Source organism: Mastigoproctus giganteus, chromosome 3 (genome assembly GCF_048544385.1).
Source record: "Mastigoproctus giganteus isolate SK-2022 chromosome 3, ASM4854438v1, whole genome shotgun sequence".
Classification (NCBI taxonomy): Eukaryota; Metazoa; Arthropoda; class Arachnida; order Uropygi; family Thelyphonidae; genus Mastigoproctus; species Mastigoproctus giganteus.
The window spans coordinates 217,388,537-217,402,460 of record NC_143577.1 but is presented as its reverse complement, the minus strand read 5'-3'; the positions used below and the strand labels follow the sequence as shown (position 1 = coordinate 217,402,460).

At 37.8% G+C, this 13,924-nt stretch overlaps 1 protein-coding gene across 1 annotated transcript in view; it reads right to left on the bottom strand.

The window, feature by feature from the left end:
• The window catches only part of LOC150088720 (protein HIRA-like), a 375,669-nt gene extending 362,348 nt beyond the window's left edge, over positions 1-13,321 (bottom strand). Inside the window, exon 1 of the mRNA XM_090369626.1 lies at positions 13,134-13,321. Coding sequence (XP_090225752.1) covers positions 13,134-13,170 — 37 coding nt within the window. The 5' untranslated portion in view covers positions 13,171-13,321. The remainder of the gene's footprint in view (positions 1-13,133) is intronic.
• Between the last annotated feature and the right edge of the window lie 603 nt (positions 13,322-13,924).

Genomic DNA, 13,924 nt, shown 5'->3' with positions numbered 1-13,924 from the left:
TCTAACCTAAATTATCAATTTATAGCTGCACTGTATTTTAAAGTTATTCACGTAAAAGCTGATCCAAGTTTTTGTCTTTGCTGATGCTGTATAAGCTTGCTTTCTTACATCATTTCCCACCACTACTGATATTGCTAAGTAGTTAAATAGTTATTTATATTTTGCTACCTATGCAATGAAATGTCTTTCTTCAAATCATTGTGATACCTTTTGACAAATAATCAATAATATTTCTTCACAAAGCAAAAAAATCAACCACAATTTTGCTACTTATAGTTTGGCACAAATTTTTTTGGAAAGAAGTGATGCTGTAAACTTCCATTGTGCATTACTGTAATTCATTTCCACAGGATATTTTAAAACTTTTAAAGTATATTAAACCAACTTACACAGTATTTAAATTATTATTAATTTCTTTTTTTGGATAACCTTGAGGTTGGTAATATTATTGGAAGCGTAGTTTTACTATTGCAGGCATCTATGAACAAAAATAATTAAAATAGAGATGGCATCTGCTGTGATACGAAAAATTTATAGAATGCACCCTAAAGGATTTTTTCTACAATACTCTTAGAAAAGAGCATCACTAGGTGTAAAAAAAAAAAAACACCTCGAAAAATTTTCCAGGTTAAAGATCTATGCAATGGTTATGATATGCTAAAAAAATTGTCCCTTTGAAATTCTGTACAAGGAATTTTGAATTTAAAAGCAAAATTTGGTAAGCTTTCAAATTTACAAAGTAACTAAAATTGTTATCAATTATTACAAGTGAGAAATTATACCCAACAAAACAACCAACCATGAAGCTGAAGGAGTTTGTTTATCATTATCAGCCATATCAGTCTAGGGATGCTCGCATAATTAGCCTCAATGGTTCAATGCACTCACTTGCCGCCTCCCATCAACTCCAGGAGCCTTACTGGTCTGTAGGCCAGTAAGGCTCCTGGAGTTGATGTAATCATCCAGGAGCCTTACTTACAGGAAACTCATCATCCAGGAGACTTACTGGCCTGTAGGTCAGTAAGGCTCCTGGATGATGAGTTTCAGTACGGCTTGTATAATGTATTTAGGAAGGATAGGGTAGATAGAAGGGGTGGTGGGGTAATACTTCTTATCAGAAGCAGCCTGAGTACGACGATAGCTTTCCCGGATTCAGACGTTTCACATGCTAGTATAGAATCTGTATGGTGAGATAGTTGGAAACAAAGGTATAATGCGAGTAGGAGTAATCTACAGATTGTGAAGATTATGACAAAAGCCTCTACATGCAAATGGAATGGGCAAGTAAGTGTCAATGTCTTATTATGGGTGATTTCAATTTGCCTCTAATTGACTGAAGTAAATGGGAAGGAAACTCAACAGGGGGAACAAAATTTTTAAATCAACTAGATGACTGTTATTTGTATCAACATATCAGGGAAAGTAATAGAGAAAAGAATATCCTAGACCTCATCATAAACCATGAATCAGATGACATAACAGGGCTGACAGTAGAGGAACCAGTAGCAGGAAGTGATCACAGAGTTCTACAGTGGATGATGACGAGAGAGGTAGCAGTAGTAAAAGGCAAAGGAATGGGTTTTAATTTAAGAAAAGGAAATTATGATGCCTTAAGGTACTGCATGGCCTCTATTAACTGGGTAGGTATCGCACAGTGAATGAATACAATTGAACTGTGGTATGCTTTTAAAACATTAATCACAGATGCCTTGAATGTGTATTTACCATTAAAAAAAAATACTCCACGAGGAGGGTTCCAAGTTGGATGAATAGTGAAGTTTCCACATTACTTGAGCAGAAAAAGGTGGCATGGAAAGGTTACAGAACAATAAAAAGTACTGAAGTCTATAACAGCTACAAGATGATCTGTAATAATAGAGCCACAGAAAAAGTTCGACAGGCAAAGGCAGTTTATGAGAAATCACTAACAAACAGAGCAAAGAGGGGGATGAGGAATTTTTCGCATATATAAATGCCAAGAAGAGCAGGACAAACCAGATCGGACTTTTAAGTAAGGGAAAGGGGATAGTATTAAATACACCAGCTGCCATTGCAGATGAACTCAAGAGTTATTTTGCATTGATATTTACAAATGAAAAACCTTTTGTGGCAATGGGAAATTGTGGGAGTGAAGTCGAAAAATATGTAATTAATGATATTGAAATTTCGCAAGATTATTTAATGAAAAAACATCCAAGCCTACAGGCCAGAAAGGCTCCTGGAGTTGATGGAATATACCCTATAATCTTAAGAGAGGCGGTAAGTGAGTGCATTGAACCATTGAGGCTAATTATGCAAGCATCACTAGACTCTGGGGAGGTTCCCTTGGATTGGAAAAGTGCCACTGTATCTCCCATACATAAGGGTGGCTCTAAGAGTGAAGTGGGAAATCATCGACCTGTCAGTCTGACTTCAGTAGTAGGGAAAATCATGGAGGCAATGATCAAGGGTGGAATTCAGGATCATTTCGATTGAATTGAAATTCTCAAGGATACTCAGCATGGCTTTGTAAAGGGAAAATCTTATTTAACAAATCTGGTTCACTATTTTGAAAGGGTCACTCACGAGCTGGATTTAGGGAATAATTTTGACATTGTTTATTTAGATTTCAGAAAAGTTTTGACTCAGTCCCACATGAGCAGTTGCTTTATAAGCTGGAACAGGTTGGAATCACTGGGAGAATCCTTAGATGGATAGTAGGATGGCTTCAGGGCAAGAGGCAGAGGGTTGTGATAAATGGCTATTCCTCAGATTGGGTTGATGTAAGAAGTGGGGTTCCCCAAGGATCAGAATTAGGACCACTGTTTTTAATTTTCATAAACAACATCGATGAAGAGATAGAGGGTGTGATGTCTAAATTTGCAGATGATGTTAAAATTGGTAGAGAAGTTAATGATCACTGTACACTTGAGCTTCTTCGGAGAGACCTAGATAGACTTCGGGAATGGTCAGAAAAATGGCAGCTATGCTTTAATCCAACAAAGTGTAAGGTATTACACCAAGGAAACAGTAATCCCAAAATAACTTATTCACTTTTGGTGGAGTTCAACTAAACCCAGTACTGGAGGAAAGGGACTTGGGTGTTACGATACAGTCAGACATGAAATTCTCTGAGCATTATAAAAGGTTGCAAGGAAGGCCCATGGTGTCCTATCGAACTTTTGCAAGTAGAGATAGGGACATGATAATCCCATTATACAAGGCTTATGTTAGACCACACTTGGAATACTGTGTTCAAGTATGGAGACCGCACCTAAAGAAAGACATCGAGCTTCTTGAAAGGGTGCAAAGAAGGGTAACTCGCCTGGTGAGATCGGCTAAAGGGCATCCTTATGAAGAAAGACTTTGAATATGTGGGTTGCAGAGTTTGGAAATGACATCTTAGAGGAGATTTGATTGAGGTGTTTAAGGCTCTGAGAGGCATCAGTAAAATGAATGAGGCCGAAATTTTCAAGATTATAAATGATGCTAGAACTAGGGGACATAAATTCAAGTTACGGGGGAAAATGTTTAGATTGGACTGCAGGAAGTTTTATTTTAGCCAGCGAGTTATAAATTACTGGAATAAGTTGCCTACATGGGTGGTAGAGGCTGACAGTTTGGGGAAATTCAAAGTTCATCTGGATAGTACCTTTGGGTCAGAGAAGCGCATAGGATGATAGGTTTAATTTCCTTTTCTTTTATTAATTCTTATTTTTATTTTTTTTATCATTGTTTTATTCTGGGTTTTTTTTTTTTTTGGCTGGTGCTGCATAAGCCATAGGCTTTCTTGCACCATGTGGCCATTACTGATACGGTGCAAGGAAGCCTAAGGCTTTTGCTGCACCAGGCAAAAAAAAAAAAAATTTCAGTTATCCAGAGAGAGAGAGAGAGAGAGAGAGAGAGAGAGAGAGAGAGAGAGAGAGAGAGAGAGAGAGAGAGAGAGAGAGAGATCACCAAGAAAGAGAAGAATGATGATAATCCAGCCAGCTCAGGACCCTAGGTGTGCCAAGCCCATACTCACCAGATGTGAGCCCCTGGGGTTATGCATGGATAATGCATAGATTAAACCATGAAGTTGTAAAAGAATGATGGAACTCTTGCCATTCCATTTATTTCTCCTGTGTAACATCCACTGAGGAAGGAGAAAAAGGGAGGCCATTAGACTTACATGCAGACGAATAGGTTTAAAAATCAGAGAAAATTTAGTAAAGTTGTTTTCCTTCCTCTTTTATTCAAAAATATGTTTCACTATTAAAGGTTCGGATTTTCTAATTTGTTTGTTTATCTTCTTATTTCACATAAATATTAAAATAAAGCATATTTTCTTCATTAAATTTTTATTAACATATGATAGCGGCACATGTTATTTTTGCCATTCAAAAATATATATTTTTTCAATGTTTTTAATTTTAGTGATCATCTACAATACTATAACCTTTATAATAATTTTAGCACATCACAGGAAAAAAAAAAAAAAAGACAGGAAACATCAAGAAATCTCAGAAAAAAATGATTTGCACCACTATCATATTTAAAGTTAATAAAATATTAAGTATGATAATGGTGTAGATCAATTTTGCCATTTTGAAAACATATTTTTCCAATTTTTTAAATTTTGGCAATCTTCTATGATATTTCAACATTTTTACTATAACAATGGCAGTTACTAAGAGATTTCATCATGTTTCTTTATTTTTTTTTTTTTTGTGACGTACTAAAACACTTGAAAGAATATAAATTTATTCGAAAACTTATGCCATTCTGATTCTCACAGGCTCATATATATACTGGGTGGTTATAAAATAAGTTTCCCTATTCAGGAGACTCTTAGTGTTAAAACGGTTAGAGATAGCGCTGTGAAAACCAGTGGATATGGGAAAGTGATCTGTAGAAGAAAAAAAATTAGTTCAAATTTCTGCCACCAGGTGAGAAATTGGCACTGTAAACATGAGAGGGAATACTTAAATTAGGATTAGATTTTAATATCAGAACAATCTACAGATACAGTGGATTCCGGTTATTTGGGCCACCGGTTAATCGGGGTAGCCATTTATTTGGGGCAAATCTTCAAAAACAGAACCCAATTGAGAAAATAACCAGGGTTTACTTTTGCTTAATTGGGACAACCTGCTGTTTAATCATGGAAGGAAACCACAGCACTGGAGATTACCCTACGAGTGTCTCCAACCATACCACGTAGTTCAGTCGGATTTCTGGAGGTCACAACCATAAAACAAAAGTTAATAAACGGATAGTAAACTCGATCTTATTGAATTTGCGATAATACCAACAGCTGGAATTCTGTGGGTTATTATGGTTAAATGTGTTTACACTTCCACGAAATCTTCAATCATATAAAAAAATTAATTTTCAGAATCTTCTCTTCATTCCTATTTTTAAAGCTTCGTAACTTGTTACAGTACTCCGTTCTCACTTGTGCGTACGTATCGTGTTCTTTGTTATTGATTGCTTATCTTTTTACTGTTTTAAATTTTAACCCCCACCCACAAATGTCAGTGAACAGAAATGTCAACTAGTTAGTATGTACATATTACAATACGTATTAATTATTCCGATTATCACGTATCATTTAATTTTTTAATTGGTAAGGTAATAAAGGGTAAATTTGTGCTTAATATTTCTTTACTTTTATAGCCTGTGGAAAACATTCCTCTTATTTTCGCTAATTAGAATCGCTGTTTAATAGAATTAAAATTCAATTCACAAATGTGATCACAACGACCAGTGCTCACTACACATCGTATAGTGAATGGTACTTTACTATAGTGACTCCATCGTAACGTGATTTGATTGTACAGTGAACCAACTGTAAAGTGGGGGTCCATTGTATTTTTAACTATTTACGTGAAACTTCGGATAATTGGGGCAGCCACTTAATCGGGCCAAAATGCACTAGTCCCGATGTGCTTTCCTTTACTTGAGATGACATTCTGAAAACGGAGGACTGAATGCAACACAGTTTCACATAGCATCTCATTGGGGATGTTGGCTACATGCTTGCTTTCAAACTGATAAGCATCTGTATGCCTCCTAAACTCTGTCTTTCGGGTATCCTCATAGCCAGAAATCACACGGATTGAGATCGGAGTGATCGGGCTGGCCAGAACTGCAGAAAGTCTCTAGAAATGATGCGAACATTTCCAAATGTTGAAAGGAGCAGTTCCTTCACTTGTCGACCAATGTGGGGAGGGGTACCATCTTGCATGAACACTAGGGTCCCCAAGCATTACCTTTCTTGCAGAGTGGGAATAATGTGATCTCTTAGAAGAGCACAGTACCATGCACTAGTTACTGTACATCTTACGGGGCCATGAGGTGTAGACTCTTCAAAGAAAAATGGTACAATTATAAACTGCTGTGAATCCACACCATACTGTAACGTATAGACTTTGTAGTGGTCTTTCATGCACAGCACATGGACGAGAAGTTCCCCATATTCGGCAGTTTTGTGCATTTACAGCCCCATGAAGAGTGAAATGTGCCTCATCAGATCACAAGATCATTCGAGCACGTGTATTGTCAAGTTCCATAAGAGCCAGAAATCATACAGCAAGATCTATTCGTTGTTGCTAATCACAAGACTTTAGTTCTTGCACTATATGAATCTTGTATGGGAACCAGCGTAAAATTATTCAAAGCACTTTACGTACAGTAGACCAAGGAAGGTTGAAGTCTCTTGACACACCTCTGACACTACTGACTGGTAGTGTTTCACATTCTGACCATTGCAACCACCACTTCATCCACTACCTCCATTCCAATACAATTTGAAGCAACCAGGGAGTTGGGTGTAATTCTAGGCAGGTCATCCCCTGCCTAGAATTACACCCAAACCCCTGGTTGCTTCAAATTTCTTTATTAGTTTTGAAGCTCCACTGACATCAAAGGTCCTTTATGCAAATCTTTAAGTTTCCGATATTCACGTAGTGCTGCATTAATGTTACTATTATTCTGGTAGAACAGTTCTACTAAAAGAGCACATTCCTTTTTCGTAAGAGCCATAATGGTTACTGACAGTGGTGTTGACTTTTCTGCTTTTATCTAACAGGATGTCATTTACATAAGCAGGGTGTCTTGAAGTAAATGACAACTTTTACATGTGTGCAGTGCCGTTTCCCCCAGGTTGCAGAAATTTGAACTATTTTTTTTTTCTTCTACAAATCACTTTCTCATATCCAAAATGACATACCCACCGATTTTCACAGCGCTAACTCTAACTGTTTTGACACTAGGGTCTCCTGAATAGGGAAACTTATTTTATAACCACCTGGTGTGTGTGTGTGTGTGTGTGTGTGTGTGTGTGTGTGTGTGTGTGTGTGTGTGTGTGTTGGTCGATTTTATTAAATAAATGTTATGGATTTGTAGGCAATTAGGTGTATATGGTTCAGGCTACCAAGTTAGCAAGTGTAGACTAACTTTAGCCTGGGGGGGGGGGCCTATAAACGATATATAAATGAAATGGTGTTATAAAATAATATGATACTAAATAATGAAAATAACATTAAAATGTTGATAAACAATAAAATGCTAAATACAAAGTAAAGTGCAAATACATTCCTTCACTTGGCCATCAATCTGCTACTTCATTGGAGGCTTTGAGCAGAACGATAGCCAGACTAAAGGAATGTCTCATACCTACCCGTTTCTGTTGTCCCCATATCAGTTTTGCCAGTTATAAGTTTTTAAGCGATAATATTAATTTTAAATTGATAGCAAGTCAATGCAATAGGATAATAAGTTTAGTTTAATTTACATGAATTCTTAAACTTTTAGATTTTTAAATTATTAACCTTTTTCAATCATATTGTCTGAACAGCAAACTGGGATAGGTGACACAAAGCCCAACGGGTCTGTATCTGAATAAATGGGAAAGGTTCTTACTCCATTCTTGTGCTGTGATGGTCGGATTGAAAAGGGGGGAGGTTCCCGCCTTCAGGTTGTTTCATATATTGGTAAGATTATACTGCGCAGTCGCGTCTTTTGTATACAGTGGTGTGAGGGAGAAATTGGTGTAGGCAATATCTCGTGTCAATGCGAATGTTTTGAGATTCATGGGTGGGTTTATATTTGAGTTTGGGGGGGGGGATTGCTTCTGATGTCAGTAAAGACCAATGTAAAAGAAATTATGGAAATTATAAGATGTATACAATTAAATTGTTAATGAAAATGTTAATAAAAATGGGTTGCTATACCCTGGACAAGGGCCGGTATAGCTTTTCTAAGGCATAACGACCCGTGATTGTCCGGGGGGATAGCTATGTACATATTTACAGTCTCCTTCAAAGTGAACAGACAAACTCCTAATAACATAAACCTGACTAAATATTAATATCATAAACATCTATAAGAACAATATATATATATACCGTATTTCCCCATGTATAAGACGCACCTTAATTTTGGGGCCCGAAATTTGAAAAAAAAATGTATTACATAAAAGTTATTGAACTCAAGTTTTATTCATCATAAAATTCATACAACTCCTCATAACTTGAATCACTGTACGAAAATCTTTTCTGAGCCATTTCTGGGCAGAATGTGGCAAAAAGTAACCTAATATACCGGTAACAAGTGTGAAACAATGAGCGCAAAGACAAAAAGTGCGAAAAAGCGGGAAATGCAAGTAAAAAAATCTACAACCACTGTATAAGACGCACGCAGTTTTTTGACCCCAAATTTTTCAAAAAAAGGTGCATCTTATATATGGGGAAATACGGTATAAAAAAAATACATCGGATGGTAAGAATCTAGTTGTGTGGATACTGTTTAGTCTACACCAAGCACGAGAAGGAAAACTATATATTCAATATATTTTATTCATTAGTGAAACAGGTAGTTTTAGTTTCTTTTATCTTCTGGATCTGTCCAAATATCTGTTTTGTCAATTTTAGCATAGACTAAGGAAATCTGTTGAATTTGTTCAAGTTTACGAGTTACAGGTTCGTGTTGGCAAAACAAGTAGTTTATTTTTGATACCAGGTTAGGTGATGATATCCTCAAGCAGTCCTAGGAGTAACTTCAATGAATAAAAATCATGCATCAAATTGGATGACGGGCAAATCATGTCAAAGTAACCACTGAGACACCATTGGAAAAAGCTGAGGAAACAATTAAGTTACATAAAAGCAAATTGGCTGTGTAGTAGGCTAAGTTTTCTAGCTCATGTTAATTTTACTTAATTTTGTCTGTTTAAACTGTTTGTGTAGTTTGAATGTGAACAAATTGTTATTTTCATAGCAGGATATGTCAATATCCTGCTTTGTAAACAAATTATGGCTAGAGTCAGATGTTAAATGAATATGTAAACAAAATAGCTGTTCGTTGTCCAAATAGAATAACCACCCTTACCAAAATCATATAACTTTACCTTGGAGTGAAATGAGCTCATACAGAATCAAATGTGAAATAATAACTATATAATCATAGTATAATCATAAATATAATGAAAACAATATAAATATAGTAACCACTGTGGTAGCTGCAAAGTAATTCTAGACTTAGCTAAAATTATTACACGGCATTAAGCAGAGGTTCTGTTCACGTGAAGCTTATAAGGACACTTAAAAGTAATCCTGGATTTCTTCCACTTGGAATTTTTATGGTGCATATACACTGTGCTGCCACTTTGTTAGGTATACCTACCTAGTAGTGTGTTGAGCCTCCTTTAGCCTTCAAAACAGCCTGAATTCGTCTAGGCATGAATTGAACAAGATGCTGAAAATGTTGTGCAGGAATGGAGTACCATGCAGACATGTGTGTCACGCAGTTCCTTGAGATTTGACGGAGGTGTAGGCCTGCAGCAAACAGCCTTTCTAGCTCATCCCAAAGATGTTCAAAAGGATTGAGATCCAAGCACTGAGCGGGCCACTGCAGCAAAGAAAAGTCATTGTCATGTTCCTGGAACCATTCCATAGTGATTTGGACTTTGTGCACTGGCGCATTATCCTGCTAGAATTACTTCCAGCACTACTGAGGATAAACTGTCAACATGAACGGATGCACTTGGTCAGCAACGATGTGGCATTCAGACATGAATCTATGGGTATCAATGGACCCAACGTGTGCCAAGAAAACATTCCCCACACCATAACACTGCCCCCACCACCTTGCACAGTAGTCATCAGACATGACAGGTCCATACATTCATGTTGTTTTCGCCAAATTCTGAGCCTTCCATCAACATGATGCACCAGTAACTTCGACTCGTCAGACCAAGCAACTGTTTTCCAATCTTCGATAGTCCAGTGTTGCTGTGCCCACAGGAGGTGTGCTCTCTTGTTCTTCATTGATAACAAAAGTACTACAACTTCGGCTGTTGTAGTCCATTCGTGACATGAAGCTTCTTGTAACTTGATTTGTTGATGACAGAGGTCAGAGGAGGATGGCTAGAATTGTGCAAGCAAACAGATGGGCCACAATGTTGCACATCATGTCAGAATACAACCTTGGTGCAACATTGTGGCCCATCTGTTTGCTTACACAATTCTAGCCATCCTCCTCTGACCTCTGTCATCAACAAATCAAGTTACAAGAAGCTTCATACCAATAGTAGCAAAAATGTACCCAAAAGCCCCCTCGTGGTTCTATCCTGGGCTAAATACAACCTTCCTCCTGACGGGCCATGGCCCATTTAAAGCAAAACTGAATGCACTCGGAATAATAGAAGAGTCCACATGCACCTGTGGAGAACCTGAAACCTGGCAGCATATTATGCACGACTGTGAATGCTACGAAGAACACAGAAGTAGACTTATAACTGAGATTCAATACTTGCCGAAAAATCAAGAGTACCATCTACTGGATTCAGAAGATGAATACAAAGCCCTCAGCCGATTTGCACTTGACGTCTTCAATAGACGACGAACAGAAATAGCCATCCGCAACGAACAGATGACCACAAATAATAAATAAAGGCAAACTGATAAAACATCAACACAGAGGAAAGGATAGCAAAATACTAAGGACAAATGGCGTAATATGCAGCAGAATAAATGAACCAGCATCGACCTAGCAACCAATGGGAGTGGCTCCAGCCAGGATGTCGTCGCTCCCAGGATGAAACCACACACCTAGAAAAGGACCAAACCCCACCAACGAGTCATCAACAGACTGTACTTGCTGGAGGGCACTGCAAATTGCCGCTATGGCGAACTGGGCAGGGCTCCCTTGCCCAGCCCACTTTCTCTCCCTATCCCTGGTGAGGTGAGGGGAAGGACTTCCTGCCCCCTCCCCATCCCACCACCCCCTCATTTCCCTCTGGTGGGGAAAGGGCATGCCCCACTGATATACCTGGGGTCGCCTTCCCTATTGACCCCATACTTCTGTCTTTTCCCCCCAGCCTTCCGTCTCTCCCCCTACTCTACCTATATCGCCAGCGAAAAGCGAATGTCCCACACAACGTAAAAATTTTAAATGCCAAACTCGACACACTTGCAACCTCTTTCGGCCTAATTAAATTCAAGCGTTTATTCCCCCCCCCCCTTTTTTTTATATAGGTCCTAGCCACTGAAATCTCAGGAAATTAGGTGGCAGGACCTGCCAGAGTACTTATCTAAAAATACTGATGTACCTGGTCTGCCTCCACGGGGCTAAGTGTGGGCAATGTTGGGCCTCAGTAGGGGTCCAGCGGCTAAACGGCCAGATGAACAACAGAACACTACACTACACATGTACAATATCCATACACTTTTAGATCTCTGGCCTTCCCAGTGAACTGGTACACCCACAATGAAAGCAACGCGGAGATGGGGGAAACCCCTGGTGCCGTTAGACACTAAATACACTTTACACTTTTTGTCATCAACAAGCAATTTTCTTCCACAGGAGTGCCGTTGAGAGGATGTTTTCTGTTCGTTGCACCATTCTCAATACACTCTTTAAATGGTGGTACGTGAAAAGTTCAGGAGAACTGCCATTTCAGAGATGCGTTGTCCAGCAAGTCTTGCACCTACTACCATGCCACATTCAAAGTCCATTAGATCACTCCTTTTCTTCATTCTTGCTACGGTTTGTATGCTAACTGATACTAGAAAGGTTGTTCTGCTGCATTTATATCCACAACTGTGGTCATGTGACTTGCAATGTTGTGGGACAAACCATGTGTGCACAGCAGGGGTGTACCTAATAAAGTGGCAGCACAGTGTATATGTCTACAGGATTTTAATTCATATAAGGTGTTGGACATAGCAAAGAAAATATACTAATGGGTATAAGACACTCTCATTGAAATAAACTTGAAAACGTTAGTGTTATTGTTTAAAACTACATCATGTAAAGTTAAGAATATTATCCAGTATGAAATTCCAACAAGAAAATGAAGGAATTTATAACTTTTGCTCACTCTTCTTAATTAGAGACTTTTTATTTTTACTTAACAGCTGAAAAAACATTACTGAAGCAAGTTACTATATTACAGATTTTCTGGAATCCTAATATGATTTATAAACATCATGGTTCCAGTTTATATGTATAAAAGGTGAACTGCAGCCATTATCAACCCACTGCAGGATGGAAGCCTCCTCAACAATTCATGTTGAGGGAAATGGACCATAATCAGCCACACTGGTCCAATGCGGGTTGGCAGATCGACCGTATTTAGCAGTCAGGGGCTTGAACCCCGGTCTACTGCACTCCCGCAACCTGACCACTCGGCTACGGAAGCCTGGTAGTTTATATGTATATCTTCCATTAGTTTGTTTTACAAATACACAGACAGACACATATATATATATAGTGGTTTTAATTCAAATTAGATGATTTGTACGTTTAAAAAAAATAAAACAGTAAACTGCTGAGATAACTTGGTTCGCAAACTGAGTAAAAATCGGGGGAGGGGGAGAAAAAATCCACATAATTTTTATCATAGGGAAAGGAACTATAGCCCCTTTACCTTGTATCTGGGACCGCCACTCACTACAATATTTGCACTTACGCCAACGGATATTGCTATGAACATGAACACATCCTTAATTCTAAAAGAAATGCAAGACAGAATTAAAATAAATGCTAAAACAAAACTATGAGAAAAAAAAACAACGAATTTCTACAGGTTTACCGCCCATCACAAGATGCAAATAAATAGAATATGCATTATCAATTATCATATCTGTCAAGTAACCGCTAAATCTTACCATCATGAGTAACCCAGTTAGGTTTTAGAAGTTTCATTGAATTAAACAACAACTTCAGCTTGGAAACAGATTAAATAAATAAATCCAGCTCTACTTCCTTCTCAAATGAAGAAGGAGCCTATTTTAAATTACGAGGCATCATACGCTTTCCCATTAAATTCAAGCTGCAATTGTTTCCACACCATGTTGTTTTCATGCCGCCGAACTGAATAATCTCAACCCCAAAATCATAGCTTATGAGATGGGGTGGTATTTCACACCATAACATTGAATGCTTACTATTCGGGGAACAGACACAGCGCTCTTAGCAACCAACTATGGTGAAATAATTTCGAGAACAAAAAATAACTACAAAAACCTTTTTTATTATGATGATAATTATGTATTATTATGTTTCTACGATATAAGCGACTAAAGAAATTCAAGTAACAGTTGGGGTTGAAGATAAAAGTAAAAAAAAAAACAAAAAAAAAAGTTTTTTAAATTCTTTGAGGATAAGTTAGTGCAATTGCATCATTTCAGTTCATAGCCAACTACTTAAGTAGTTATAAATTGGCATCATTAAGTACATCTCATATTGTGAATACCTTCACGACGAGTAGCCATGATATTGCACTACCTCGAATAAGTAACACTTCACCATAGGAGAAGACTATTGTTACATATTCTCAGCGGATACCATCACCCATATGGTACCGTTTCAAATTTGGTATGGGATAAAGATCTCTGTTTAGCCTCATACTGTCCCTATTAGACTTAAGGAAGCAAAAAATATGTAGGAAGGTGATAGT